A 15,647-nucleotide genomic window follows, 5' to 3' on the forward strand; every position below is an offset into this window, starting at 1 on the left:
ATTTTTATTTTTGGAGGCAATCCATCTGGTTTGACAGGTTACCCATCATGCCCATCATGCATTTCTCACCATCCACAGACATGCTCACTTTCATTTGGACATTGTTCAGAACAAAATGGCCAACACACAAGAAATATCTGGTCAACTCCATACACACGCTGGCAATGCAAGCTTGGAAGGAAACCACAAAGAAGCTTCAATGGGGGAAGGGCAACCTTGACAAAGAAGGGACGCCAAACGAACCAGGATCTTTTATTATTACTTTAAGGCAGAAAGCATATCAAAGGTCAATTTGCCTGACATGCCTAGTAATTTATTTGTTCAACAACTTTCTCAGCTCCAGCTTGGAAGTTATGGGGCGCTTGCAGTCAATATGCTGACTATTTTCAATGCATAAGGTATTTCTGGCTAAATATCTTATCTGTTCCCCAGTTTACTTTGGGCTATATTAAGGCTAACATTGACTTGATTTGTGGGTCTTGTATACCTCTAAAATGTGTGCATGTATGTGTGTTCTTGCATCATTAATAGTCCACTTTCCAAAATATTTTCCAACTATCTTTCTAATGAGTATCAGCTATCTAATGGGCCGAATAGTGTTCAAGTGTACATATTAGTAACATATTAGTTTTATTTATTTTAAAGATTAGGGATACCCATAAACATTCATGCCTCTGTTTCCTTAAAACAAAAGCTACAGTTTCCTCTTTGGGCAGCAACAACTAAACATCTAATTCATTGTTTTGTTTTGTTCCAGCTTTTACTTTTGTAAAACTCTTGTTCTGGAATTCTTTGCCCATTACCATAATGTTTTCTTTACAAGTTTTCAGATGCTTCTGTCATTAATGGTGGTCTCAATGGAACCACACAACCAATAGGACCTCAGTAAGTCTTAAATATTTTTTTGTTTGCACAGTGCTAGAAATCGTGGCAAGTGGATACAAGGTGCTTCATGATGGTTCATCTATGCTGGTACTGTCAATCCTAATGAGTCTTGAGTACAACTGAGACCCTTGGTTCATTTAGGCTGTTACTCTCCACCCTTAAATCCAATCTAGCTTGTGGCTTCTGTGACTGAAATGTTGCTGACAGAGGAGTGGACAATGGGATGGGGGTGGATTAGCCAATTCTCCAGACTTCATCATTTATTTCAGTAGCAAGTGAGTCAGGACTAATGCTCAATTATAAACCCATCACTAATAATTGTTTATTAGCAGAAGGTAGCTTTAGCTGCTACTATGGGCCTGAAGCGGCAGACATACAGAGCTTTAACACTTCAGTGATAGTCAAAAGGTTTCAGTTAAAATGTCTACTCGTTGAGCCAAAATTCCTAATAGTATGATAATTAGAAATGTAGAGGCAAACAGAATCAAGCTAATTCCTGTGGGATTTTATCAATTTATAGTGGGCTCTCCAGTCTGCAACTCAACTGCTGAATATGAAAATACAACATGCAGACTCTCTTAGGCCAAACAGACATCCAAGATGTGTATTTGTCTAATATGCTTTGTCATCTCTTCCTTCAGCATTTGCCGAAAACTGAGGATTTGAGAAGGCTGACTTTGGAATTTTTAAGACTTCCTTCCCACACATTTAGAATACAGAGAAATAGGACAGCAGGACCGTGTGCAGGAATGTTTCACGTCCATGCTTCTAACTCCTTTGGTGCATGCACTGTGCCCCAACTGCACATGACTGGGGACTTCCAACACGGTGGCAGCCATGTCTGATAACAGTGGCTGCTATCCTGAAAAATGTTCAGGCAGGCAGATACCAGTTCCATGTCTCTGCAATGGCAGGCCCTCAATAAATTATGTCCATCTCTATTAGGAGCATGCAGAGTGAAGACACTGGGCGTGCTCAAGTAATTCCCAAATGGCAACTGCAAAGGAAGACCTGGCACCCTACGCAACAAGGAAATCTGTTTTACATTAAACTAAGGTAAAGGTAAAGGGACCCCTGACCATTAGGTCCAGTCGTGGCCAGCTCTGGGGTTGCGGCGCTCATCTCGCTTTATTGGCCGAGGGAGCCAGCGTACAGCTTCCGGGTCATGTATGACTAAGCTGCTTCTGGCAGCGCACGGAAACGCCGTTTACCTTCCCGCCGGAGCGGTACCTATTTATCTACTTGTTTTTGAACTGCTAGGTTGGCAGGAACAGGGACTGAGTAACGGGAGCTCACCCCGTCGTGGGGATTTGAACTGTCGACCTTCTGATTGGCAAGTCCTAGGCTCTGTGGTTTAACCCACAGCGCCACCAGCATCCCACATTAAACTAATATTGTTATTTATTAGATTTCTATACCACCCTTCATCCAAAGATCACAGGGCAGTTCACAATATAAAAACACAATGATAAATACCGTAATAACAAGCAAAAACAATTACCCTCCCCATTTAAAAGGCCAAAGATTGTTGAATTAGCCAAAGGCCTGGGAGAAGAGGAATGCTTTCGCCTGGCACCTAAAGAAATGTAACAAAGGTGCTAGGTGAGCCTCCTTGGGGAGGGCATTCCAATGTTATAGTGTCATGAATAATTTGACCTAGTAGACCCCTTGTGAACCTTTGGATTATGTATGGATAGGTGATTACGAACTGCACAATAACCATAATGTGATGTTTGGTACAGAAGTCTCCCTCAAGGCTGATAAAATAGATTGGGAGTGAGTGAACTTTGAAAGAATATTGGGTGACAAAGGCTGGGGAAGACCCCAGTCTCAAACTCAGAGCTGCTCACAGTTGTAGACCAAGCAAAGCCAATGTTCGGCCTTCTGTAAGTTACTGAACTACCACTCCCGCCAGCCCCCGCCAGCCAAGCAGGGTTGGCCAGGGTTGATGGGAGCTGTAGTCCAACAACATCTAGAGGACACCATGTCAGCTCTTTCACTCAGGGCAATCATTCCAATAAGTTTCACCAAGTCTTGTGCTTCTTAAGAAAAGACAGGGTGCACTTTTAGCAATAAGGTTATGGGTTAAAATTTAGTCAGGCAAATGGAATTTGTATATTAAAGTTATTTTATCAACTCAGTTACTAGTCTGTGATACTGGATCCTACTTTAAAATCTGGGGGACGTGAAAGCTGTCAAGCTGTTTGAAGGAAGAGACGCAAAACAGGTGAGTGGGGTGAGCTTGCTCGTCTGTTCTGACCATGGCCAGGGAGAGCCCGTTGCAGTGAAGCATGTGTTTAGAAGCTTGCTAATGAAAGGCTTCCTGGTGACCTATGACACGACAGATTACTCCGTGGAACTGCCTCAGCATACTAAATGTCTTACGCCTCTCTTGCATACCTGAGAGATTCCCTGGGAATGGCAGGCATTACAATTAAAACAACATTTGGGCCACAATTTCCAAAGCCAGATTCCTCTGGAATGTTTCGTTCTGACTGTCGGAAATACTGGTTGCTGAAATGCAGCCGTTCCTCTTGTTCTGCTCTGATATGCCTGCTGTTTTTGCTGGGTTTGGGGAATAGCTGGATGCCCAGGCCTGCAACAATTGAATGCTAAATTCGCAGCAGAAATGACAAGGCTAGACATCCCTTCGAGTCTTAAAAATCATGGCATATTTATGAGATCAGTCCACTTGAAGCATTAGTCCTCCAACCCCCTAAAAAAAAAAACTTTATCTCTGGCTCCCTCATTTCTCTGCCCGCCCCCTCCGCCCCCTGTCTTTCCTCCCAGGCTTGCCTTGCCACTCAGCACAGCGCTGCTGAGAGAAAAGATAAACAGGAATGCAATACCAACCGTGAACTGCCGGTTCTGTCGTCGCCGTTGTGTCTACACACGGGAACAGAGGTTTGGAGGAAGGGAAGAAACAGGAGGAACAGCATGCAAAAAAAGGGAAATGGAAAAAATGGAACAGATAATATATGAGCAAGCTTTCAAAGAACATTGCGTGACAAGCAATAATAAAATGAAAGGCAAAAAGCATTTGAAGTGAGTTGCACTGTTTTAAAGAGACATGCCTTGAGCTTAAAAGCTGTGAGCCTGAGGGGGGTGGGATAGGGAACCCTTGTTTGCTTTGGTTCTGGAGATTTGCCAGCAGGGATGCTTTCTGGTGGTCAAGAGTTAGGGAGACATGCAAAGTGGGGAGAAACACCAGAGCCACCTGCTCCGTGGGGAAGTGAGCACAGGGACATCAAAGGGCTCCAGGCTATGAAAGCAGAGGCAAGTCTTGAAGAAGCTTTCATACATTCAAACATTGCCTTTGCAAAAGACATTCCCTTCTATGTGGGAATGCCAGAGGAGTCAGTGCATTACCTGGCTGCCGGGGTCTCCTTTCCCTTTTGTCATGCACATAATACCTGTGGATGCTATGCAACATTCTGCATCCACCTGATCCCGGGGAATACCAATGATAGGAAGTCTCTCAAGAATGAATGCATACAACGCCATTGCATTCACGCTGCAAAACAGGTCATCATTGAGGAGGTAGCCTTGCCTCTAGCAAGTCATGCATAGTTTAGATAAAGAGATACATATATAAAGACGACAGAACAGATTCCATCTTTGCAAACTGAAGAAAAGCTTTCTGCAAAGATCTCAATCTCTAGAGAGTGCTCTGTGGACCAGATACTGAGAAGAACTGTGAACGTTTCCACAAGTTTCCTGTTGCTTGGGATGTAACTAGAGAAATGAAAGGGCACCTCAGTTCTAGCAGTGTGCCGTTCTCAGTTCATTTTAACAGCATGTAGGCTACAAGCATGACAGACTCCAGTGCTTGTGGGACTAAGTGGGTTGTCAAACGTACTCCTACCTTAGGGCTGTGAATGCACCAAAGAGAGGAACATTCCTATATGGGATGTCCTCTGGCAGCCTTGCCCTCTGAAGCTTTACTGAGGGAGCCCAGTCCCAGTCTCAGGTGTCTCTTTGGGTGTAGAGGATGCTATGTATTCTCCATGTACCTCGCTGGAAAAGGTCTTCCCTACCTTCCTAAGTCTTGGGTTTCTGGACCTTCTGAAGCATCCCCAAAGGGTGTAAAGAGTTCTTATTCAAAGACTATTTGTATACGTCAAAACATATGTTAGACATATTGCTTTTGCCTAGTTTCACCCACAGTTCAGCCATGACAACAAAAATTATCACATAAATCAGCTAAGCCTTCACTTGTTCAGCAACATTAGAATCCTAGGGTGGGCGGGAGTAGAGAACATTTCTTTTTTGGGGGGTTGGGGGACTAAGGTTGCTTTCCTCCATGGGTAAACCAGCACCCATGAATGAACCAACCCCCTATTCTCTCTCTGGGGGGCTGGGGCTTGCCTTCAACAGAGAAAGACCCTGGAAGGAAAGTTAATTCACTGGAAGAAAAATGCTTGAAGTCAATTCAGGCAAAGGCTCTCAACTTCTTTTCTACTCTCCCAACTTCCGTCACTGTGCAGAAAATATGGCTATGCACACAGCTAGCACTGAAACAAAGTGGGCTGCCTGAGGATGGACAGATCGCTCAGTCCCTCTCCAGGCAGCTTGCTTGGCTTCCATGATGAGCAGGATGAAGAATGTTATGCCACGCTGGCCATAGGATCAGTGCTGGACATGCAGCCCCTTCCCTAAAGGTCAGAATAGTGGGCAGGGGGCTGTGGAGGAAAGACTTGTGGGCCAGCTCCAGCTTGTGAGCTAGCGCTTTGCCATCTGTGCTGGAGGAGTTGGACATAAAGGGTCCTGTCCCCCTTTCCATTTCAGCAACAAACTGATATACCTTTAGCTCCACACATGTGGGTTGGGGCCATAGGATTGGTGAGGCGGCTGTTCTGGGAGCAGCTCAAAAAGTGCTAAGTGTTCAGAGTTTCTGCAGAGCAGCACAAACAAGGCCATTTACCTCAAAAGAAGGTTTGGGAGGTTCCTCTTTAGTTCAGCACAGGCAATGTTTAAATGAACAAAAGAATAGCTTTCTGCAAGGCTCCACAACATGTAATTGAGTTCATAAACTACCCTAGAACTTGAGCTTTTCTATTATTACAGAAGACAAGCCCATGGAGGTGTTTCTCCACAGTTGACATGCCACCCTCAGAATCCAGAGACGGCCAGACTTTCCACTTAATAGAAAGCAGGGGCCATTTCCCCTTTGCAATCAAACAGAGGACAATGCATACTTAACTTTCCAGAGCAAGGGTTAGACAATAATAATAATAATAATAATAATAATAATAATAATAATAATACAGGTACATAATCCACATGGGGGTAAAATACATGATACTTACAGGCTGGCACATTTTAAAATATTGAAGGAAAAGCAACACCCCCTTGCACAATTGAAATAGGTGTTTTATCAAGATTTATATGACAGCAATTCACCTATAGCACATCTTATCCTCCATTCTAACACAGATAGTTTTCCACTTTTCAATCCAATCTAACACACAGTTCAGGACCACCAAGCTCCTGTTCTCACATTGGGAGCTTTGGCAAAATTAAAGCATCAAAAATGCTTGACAGTTAATGAAACAGAAGTTTGAGGCCTGCCCCTTTCATCCTCAATTGCATAGCCTACAATGTCTCAGTTTAACTGGTGGGGGATTCAAAAGTGTAAAGGAAAGGTCAGAGGGGATGCTAGGATTAAATTGGATGAGCTGTGTGTTAACGCCTGAAATTTCATGCTCTCCCCAGAATAATTGACTAACCTGGTTCCTCTGTGTGTCTGTTTATGTATGTGGGAAATTATGTGAACTTCCGGTTCAAAATTAAACCGTGCTGAAATCAGAACTTCTGCTCATATGCTGGAAAAAGATTATTAGTCAAGGAACAGTGTTCCGTGTGGACAGTGCAGCTCGCTTTTCCCATCCAGGGACAGAGATCAGCAGGTAACAAACAAACAAAAATGAAACACAAAGTTCTCAAGCAGTTAAAAGGCGAACAAATATTCAAAGTCAAACAACATCATGTTGGCTGCAGCTGGAATGGCAAAGTTATGATTAGCAGATGGGCTGGGTGATCACAGCGGGAAATAAAGCAGTTAATGATTAAAAGGTGCACTGCCTTGAAGTCCAACTCAGTCTAGGCCATCTTCCCAAATGAGCTCCTGGTTTAGCAATGGCATTCATGCTGATTATATATATATATGTATAACTTTCTTAAGGCACTTTACAGTGATGTCCAGGAACAAATGGCTTCATTTTCAAAAGCAGAAAGCAACACATAGAAGAAGAAGAATGGTTCCCCCACTCCATCCCACCCCACTTTGAAAGGAGGAATTACTACCTGCTTTGTCTCCTTGGGGTAAGGAACTAAGGAACAGATCAAAAATAATCTGCCAGAAATTCTGTAGTACCGTACGGTCCCACAAGTGACAGAGGGGACAAAAGGAGTCTATTTGCTAACAATACTATGGCATACCCCGTTCACAAAGCCACTAGTTCATGTAAAACAACAGCATAAGAGTGAATCAATTGTCTGTCCGGTCTTAAAGAGCAGTGACAAACTTAAAATTTACTGAGGATGTGGAGTAAAAATAATAATAGAAGCATGTCCCCCATTTCTCAGCATCTCCCTTCTTTCCCTCCCACCACCCCATCTATGTGTTTACCAACCATGTGTTTGCTTTTCAAATATAATCCAAACATTGTAACTGGGGAAAGAGTAACCCAGCTGCGGGAAAACTGCATTCCAAGTATCAAGATGCTTTTTATCTCAAGTGTTAGAAACTCTTTATAATAAAAATAAACATAACCAGATACCAAAGACATTAAATATTTTGTCATGGATGATGTTATCTTACAAAGTGTGTGTGTGGGGGGAGATGGCATTGTCTATCCCTTTGGATATCAGTCATTTAACATGGTCAGTGTAAAAGAACTACCCACCCCCCTAACAAGCCAGCCTCTGAGACAGCTGGGCGATATTAAGTTGAAACAGTGGCATTCAAACTCCTCGGTGGCACATTCTAATCCATTCAGATGGCTTCTCTCCAACTTAAAATTGTTCACTGAGTGTGACAGACTGGGGGGTTTAAAAACTAATCCATAAAATTAGTCCACAGTCTCTAACAGAATGGGTTCCGTAAATGAAAATCCAAGGACAGTTTTTTTAAAAAAAAGTCCTAAATCTGTTGCCAGCCTATAGAATCTAGGCAACTTAACTGCTCCTGCTTTGAGAAACTATGCTTTCCCCAGAGTAGTAACTGTTTGTATAATTATCACCTACCTGAGATGCCATGCTGCAATCAAAGCATGCTATTAAGACATAATCTTGCATTTATTTGTTTTTTAAAAAGAAGAAAAAGCGGGTAATTTGACATAGAATTTGCCCACAGAGCTTAAAGAGCTGCCATTCTGGGTCAAGATTATTGAGCTCAAGCACCCTATGGCTGGACAATCATTTGCCCCTGGGATGCTTAGAAGAATGCATGATGGAAACAGATCTATAGGTGGCTGTAAAAAGCAGGACATAGTCAAAATCTTCCATTTATTCCCCCCGTCTCAGCTCCTTCGATCTGTATTATGTTTCATTTAAACTAGACAACTGCAGGATTTGCAGGGCAGAAAGAACACAGAAGCAGGGATGTAACAGGCCTAGACAGAGCGAGCGAAACCACCCTGAAAGGAAGAGGGCAGGAGATGCCCCGTCTCACGCTGCTGCCGGAACAAGAGCACGCTATGCAAAACAGCACTTCCAAGCGGGAGCGTTGGAAGAGGCGTTTTGTACAGCGTCTTGCTTGTACTACACCCACGAGATAGCTTCATTTGCAGACCAGATGTTTCACAAAAATAATCAGGATCCGTTTAGTAGTTTTGTGTAGCATAGAAAATTATTTTTTGAAGCATGGAACTGCATATTGGGCAGAGATTTAACGCTTCATTCCACACAGCTCTCCATCCAGGCCTCCAGCCTAGTGAAATGAAGCATCCTTGAGTGAACATGCAAAAGCACCTTAGCGCTGGCGTTGGGGGAAACAAAAAGCAATTTTAATCAAAGGTCACCCAATCCCAGCTGGAATGTCTCCTGTGCAAGTCCCAACGCAGCAAATAGGAGTTGCACAATGAACCTAGAAGAATTGCCCCCCTCTTTTTTTGCAGGAGAGGGGGGTTTTGAGGAAGCCAGTTCAGTGTACCCATCATTTGCTGTCCTCAGCAGCTGATCCAAGAGGACAGGTGGGACCAATCCTGTCGACACAGCTGACTGGCCAGAAGTGGGGTAGCAGAAGCCAAGGTAAACTGTACATTTCTTTTACAATTCCTGGAGCTTCCAGGTATGCTAGGAATGAAACGAGAAGCCATCAGAATACATGGAAGCTTAATATGATTGAAGCTGCCTTTCCCCCTTCAATTCGAGAAGTTTTCTTTCAATGCATAAGTGAAACTGGTTTCCTCAGAGCAAGGGTTTGATTCCATTAAAAAGGGGAGAAAATGCTCTTGCTGGTTCTTGGCTGTGCACTGGCAGCAGAAACAGCTTCTCCTACTTATTTCTTCCCAGGTGTAGGGGCCTCTACCTCCTCCTCTCTTCCCTTTTAATGTGGTCACACAGTGGATGAAAATGTCAGGAGATCGCAACATCAACTCTAAATTAACTTGACATTTTACCACAGACACAAGGAAGCCTCCACAGAAAGCCAAGATGATACAATAAATAATTTGCGGGAACTGAAGGTTATGCCAGTCTGTGAAATGCTCCTGGGAACCAAACGCCCGTCTCGGGGGATGTACAAAGGCCACCTTTGCAGCCTTCACCAAGCTGGTGCCCTCCAGATGTTTCGGACTACAACAGCCATCAGTCCCAGCCAGCAGTGGTGTAAGATGACCTCGGGGCTGATGGCAGCCACAAACCAAACCATCTGGAGGAAACCAGCTTGGCCAACCTGCTGTGGAGAAGGAAACATGTGCCACACCACAAAAATCAGTCTGGTAGAAGAACAGTGGTTGCTTCTTCTGAATTTCTGAAAAATGGGAAGGAGTGATTCCAAACATTTACATCCGTTAAATATTTGTAGTGCAAATATGCACAAAAAACTCTCAAACAAATTTATCCAAATCTCACAACCAAAAAAAGAAGAAGATTGAGTCAAATGTCTGAAGCAAGGTTTTGATAACGCTAATGTGATTCTTCCCTTGTATATTGTGACAGTAAGCACCAAATTAAAAGGTGAAGTGAGCAGGTTTGGGCCTCCAATGAGTCAAATGCGGGGTTGTGTTGGGTCAAATATACCATTTTAGACAGTCTGGCACTAATTTGATTTACAAGACATTCAAATACTTATTTTAGATCCTCGGGTGAAATACCTCAAGTCCTTTGCTGAAGTACATCTCTAAAAACATAGGAAAAGCCTGCAAGATGAAACCCAGGTGGGCCCATCTATTCCAGCATTTGGCAGCTACCCACAGTGGAAGACCTGAAGTTCCCCAAAAGCCTGCAAGAAGTTCATGAAAGCAATAACTCTCTGCCACTGGTGCTCCTCTGCCACCATGCTCAATACCCAATGACAGACCAATTGTCCTCCAGGAATTTGTCTAATTCTCCCTTTAAAGCTCATCTTGCAACAGCAGATTCCACAAATTAATGATGCATTGTCTGAATCTATTGCCCATTAATTCCACTGCATCTGTTGTTTAAAGTGGCTGGAGGAAGACTAGTACATGAACATTTTTGTAACCTTCTTGCTATCTTAACACCACACCATCTCAGTCTGGTTTTTGTTTTTTTTAAAGCCATAATGTTGTTTTACAGGAAGGAAAACAGATAACATGTTCAGGCTGTGAGTGAGAGTGAGTTTTGGAGGAATCACGAAGTTGCTTGTGATTGTGCTGGTGCCCCTGCTGAAGACATAATGGAATCTCCATCCTAGGCATGATCCAACATGCCAGTTCCAGCACTAGGGACTCCATGGGAAGATGCTGAAGATGTCTTTTGTTCTATTAGCACAGAAACCAAGAGACGAACAGGGGAGGCTGCAAGCCCATGCCTGCACTTGCAACACATGCACAAGCACCAATGTACTTGGGTGGAAGAACAATTGGTCTATCAGAGGAGGAGGAGGAAAGATAAACTGAACACACACACACACATACACACACAATGTGCTTTGCCCCAAAGAAAAGAAGGGTTTATTTTTAAACAAATATTAAGAACTTTTTAATTATCTCGCAGAAAATAACAGCTGTCCAAATGGAACATTTCAAGGGAAGACTCCAGGGGCAATTTAAATTATGCAGCTTGCTCTGCCATATCATATTGTATGTCTTAATGAATAAAGCCACAAGGACATTTTTGAAGTGATATAAAAGGGTGGTGGGTTTTTATGGGGTTGGGGGGAAGCGGTGCTGCTTGCCAGGGAGAGGGCCAAACACAAAATGAATCGAACCCGTGATAGACAAAGGGTTACCCAGTCAAATTATCACATGACATGCTGGGAAACGGATCTCTAGTTAGGGGAAACTTGGTGGGGAGAGCATGAAGCATCCAGAGACTAGCCATCAAAGGCCAATGGAAAAATCATTCTTAATTACAATGTGGGCAAGAAATAAAATAATTTACTGTGCTTCATCAGCAGTGCTGGAGTTCCTTTGCAGGCACAACTAACTGGGGTCAGGCTTGAAAGAAGGCATTTGGGACTGATAACTGCAGGCTTCTAGCATAAAACAAATGACATTGCAACTATACTGTTAAATTGCCCTCACTCCAGGGACTATGACAAGGGGCTGCCAAGAACAGTGGGATCATTATCACCTGCCCATTTTAATTGAAGAGCTTGGGGCTTTATGAAGGTCACCCATAGCACCCAAACTTGAATCTGAGGTATTTTACACCCACTGGACTTTGCAAGCCTCTATGTGTTTGTATATATAGGTTTTAAGCAGGTGGCAATGTGGGAAGGGGTAAGAGCAACAGCAGAAATGATCTGTTGCCCCTTGAGGCTTTTAGGAAAGCATTTTTCCCTGTGACTACTGCATAAAATGTTGGTAATTATGCTAATTTCATTTGGAGAATGGTTTTCGGTTACACAAACCTTTAGCACGGAAGGAAGAAAATACATTCCTGGAGTTTTATACCGACATTTAATCATTGGTGTTTGGCTGCTGAAGCTTTTAAGGCTAATGGGTGGCTCTAAAGTACTACAGAATGCAGCGAGAGAACGGAAATTCATTTCTGTACCCATTTGTCAGGCAATAATATACAAGGCAAATTTAAGCAGGCAGCCTACTCTCTTGCGGAAAAGGAGAAGGAGGGGGGCATTCGGTTCTCTAACCTTTCATCTGTTTGAAGAGAGAGAGCCCAAGTTAAATTCCATGCAGGAAGATATCAAGCCTTCAGGATAAGATAAATACCTACGCAGCTTGTCTGCTAAGACACAGCAACTCTGCAAGATCCCATCCATCACGGAAAAGGGGGGGGGGAGAATGAAAGAAGGGATTTGACAAAGTTGTCCTAGTGGCAATCTCAGCTTAACTATGCCTCAGTGCCAGATCATTTGTTACCACCACAAGGGCACTTTGTGCCTAGGGAAGATATAGCTCTTGAGAAACTGTATGCAGAAGATATAAGATGGCTGGTGCGTGGATGAAATGCCTTAAGTTAAAGCAAAGGGTCCAGAATTACCTTCCGAGGAGGCCAGACGTTGGTTTAAAGAAGAGGGGTGGGGTGGGGGAAAACAGTTGCTTAAATCCAACTAAAAGCCAGGGATTACCTGTGGCCACAATCAGGAGCCCCAATTGGTCCCATTCACTGTTTTAATCTTCTGCTGAAAGAGCAAAGCATAAGATACCAAAACCCACATTTCAACAAAGATGTCTACTACTTACCTGAGTTTTGGGACCCATTATGCTGACAGGCCCTGAGCTAGCACCATTATATCTACTTTGAAGTGTGCAAATGATCTGAAGCCCTCCAACTCATTTGTATAGAAGGATTGCAACATTTTTGTTAATTGGTATTTAACACCTTTAATTGCCCAAAATGCCATCAGCTAAAAAAGATGAACCATATATATTTAAAGTAGGTGCTTATAAAAACTGCAGAGGGAAATTACACCACCTGAAAAGAGGGAATGTCCATTCTCTTACACATATAGGAGGAAATGTGTGCTGTGTCACACACACTTGTTATCTAGGAAGAGAGAGCTTTTTGCTTCATAAATATAGTCTTCACCCATATATGAGTTTATGAGACATTAATCAATGGACAACTCATAGGAGTAATCAATTAATTTCTCTCTCACACACAAACACGCACACAAATTAACACACACACACAAGGAGCCTGTGGATTCTGGGAAGAGATGGAAGATTCCAATTCATCAGAAGAGTCTTACAGGGGAAAGGGTCTGTTGGGTTCCTGATTGTGGCTGAAGGTAATATAAAGAGTGATGTGGAAAAAAGAGGAAGGGAAGGACACACCACACAGCCAATCACGAAGAAGATTGCATCTTGTCTGCAACATTTCCTGCAATGAAACTGAGCCATATTACCAGCTTATGTGGAATTAAACTGATAAAGCTTAAAAAGAAGGGGGAAATTCTTCTTAAAAAAAAATACGAACAAAAATTACAAACAAAATTAGCAGCACCCAGAGGGAAACGTTGTGAAATTAAAATCCACAGAATCGGCATGGAAATGGCATAAAGAAGTAGTCTTATTATATTTATAGATGACAGCAACCACAGAAACAGAGGGGTGAAGAAGAGGGATAAGTCAGTTCTTTAAAAGAATAGTGGGTGAAATGGTCCACCTATATGGAAACATGGACTTTGGAATCCCATTGGTTTCAGCTGGTTTTAAAGAAAAACTGAGGAGCCAGAGCCTAACAAAAAGGAACAACAAAATGATGGATAAGAAGCTGTCAGTGACTAGTCATCTTCCTCCTACCTCCTGGTGTCTCTCAGAGGTTGGATGGTGATGCAGAGAGAGCTAATTTACAGTCAATTCCCCCACCCATCCAAATACTGCTGGCCAGAGCTTTATTACTGTCTTTCCCCATGTGAGCAAGAGAATCCTTCTCTATCATTCCAATTTACATTATTTTTACTCTGAGTTTTAAAAAGCACTCTGCTTCGCTGTCCAGCACCAACCTGGGTGCAGTTTTTAATGCACACATATTTTGCTTTGAGCACTTACTCCTGAAGGAGAGTTTAGCTCGATACCCAGTCGCCCTAAGATGTCCTCTCCCATCGAAGTTACATTTTCACTTTTAGGTGGTGAAAAAACAAAGCAGGATGAATGTCTTCTGGTCCGACCCATCAGATGCAAACCCCTAGCCATGCAGAAAAAAAGACCTCATACTGCAAACCCCCAGAAGTAGATATTCTACCCTGAGGTCATGGCAAGACCCCCTATGAAGGCAGAGTCTTAAAGAGTGAGCGGGGGAAAGTTAGTCGAGTCTGAACATCTATTAGGGATTATAAAAGCAATACAGTTGCCACAACTTAACTTGCCTCCCATGAAAGACACCTCACACCATGACGGTTTAAACTCAGGAAGTCATTTCACATGAAAATGAGCTCTTCTCTTCATCAGGTAGCCTGCTGAGACCCTCCACCCTTCAAATTGCATTTATCTGGAGACTTCAGTCTGCTCCTTGCACAGGTTTATAAGGCACATGTTGAGGTTAACCTGTGGACCACCACCACAAAGTGCTAGAAGGTAAATGGTGGGTCAGTGTGTGGGCAGACCCACTCCATAATGCTGCAGACAAAACAAACCACTCAGGCACTCTGAGAACACACAGAAACCTATAGGAGCTTTGGTTTCTTAAGATCCTGGAAGGAGAAAAATGTAATGAGGCAAAAGGCTAGACAAGACAACAGAAAATGATAGCTAAGGCACACTGGAAGGAAAGGTTTTTGTTATTTGTACAGATCCATTAATTCTGAATCTCTGGGAAAGCAAAGCGGAAGACAGGGACATAAAGAGAGTGAAGGCACAACAACTGCCTGGAAGGTGAATGGCAAACTTCGCGTTAAGCAAAGGGGAGATTGTAACAAGATCAAAGGCTGCCTGTGAAGAGAGTAGTGCAGTCTCACCTTCCGTACAGGACTCTGTCTGGCATCTCTTCGTATCGAAAGAAAAATAAAAAAAGCTGCAACAGAAGCATCCAGGGGGTGGTGATGACAATGGAAGATGGGTTTGGCAACCATGCCCGGTTATCAGAAGAGGGAGAGAGCAGCTCACAGGAAGGGGTGGGTGGTACAAATGATGTTTGATGGCGGTTGACTGTGCAGGATGTATCTTGGCTCAAAGTGATGGGTGGGAAGGCAGGGCAGGGATTTAAAATTCAGAGGGAACTAGTTTAGAAAGCGTCAGGAAGAAGCTCTGTTTGTGTACGCTGTGCTGATGGCTGCAGGATACTGAAGCAGATTATGATAACTGAAAATCAAAACGAAATTAATTGCCTAGTGTAAAGAAACATGCTTGTAAATATACTATCGAAGCCAAAGTTCAAAGTGAGAATCAGTGCTTTACGTTTTAAAGCATGAATAACTCAAACTGAACCTGGGGGGTGGGGTGGCTGGGCAATGCTAATTTATGGACTCCCTGAGCAGGATGTTTGAGACTTCAGGGACCTCCATTATCATTTATTGGTGGGTCCCACTTTCCAGTGCTAGCAAAACAAAACAAAATAAATTAACAGTAAGTGTAAAAAATGTGGTGGCAGCTCCCCTTCTCTCCTCTATCTCCTCCCCCAACCTCTGCCCATCTGGTTTTCATAGAAAGTAACACACATTTCGGTTT

The 15,647-nt window shown here is 43.2% G+C and overlaps 1 protein-coding gene across 8 annotated transcripts in view; it reads right to left on the reverse strand.

The window, feature by feature from the left end:
* CADM1 (cell adhesion molecule 1) overlaps positions 1 to 15,647 on the reverse strand; it is a 514,437-nt gene that overhangs the window by 245,456 nt on the left and 253,334 nt on the right. For 4 of the 8 annotated variants that reach the window (XM_053367114.1, XM_053367112.1, XM_053367111.1 and 1 more), the window contains one exon: positions 3,739 to 3,771. The exons of the other annotated variants lie outside the window; for them this stretch is intronic. In XM_053367114.1, coding sequence (XP_053223089.1) covers positions 3,739 to 3,771 — 33 coding nt within the window. The remainder of the gene's footprint in view (positions 1 to 3,738; positions 3,772 to 15,647) is intronic. 8 annotated transcript variants of the gene reach the window in all.

Source organism: Podarcis raffonei, chromosome 15 (assembly GCF_027172205.1).
Source record: "Podarcis raffonei isolate rPodRaf1 chromosome 15, rPodRaf1.pri, whole genome shotgun sequence".
Taxonomy (NCBI): domain Eukaryota; kingdom Metazoa; phylum Chordata; class Lepidosauria; order Squamata; family Lacertidae; genus Podarcis; species Podarcis raffonei.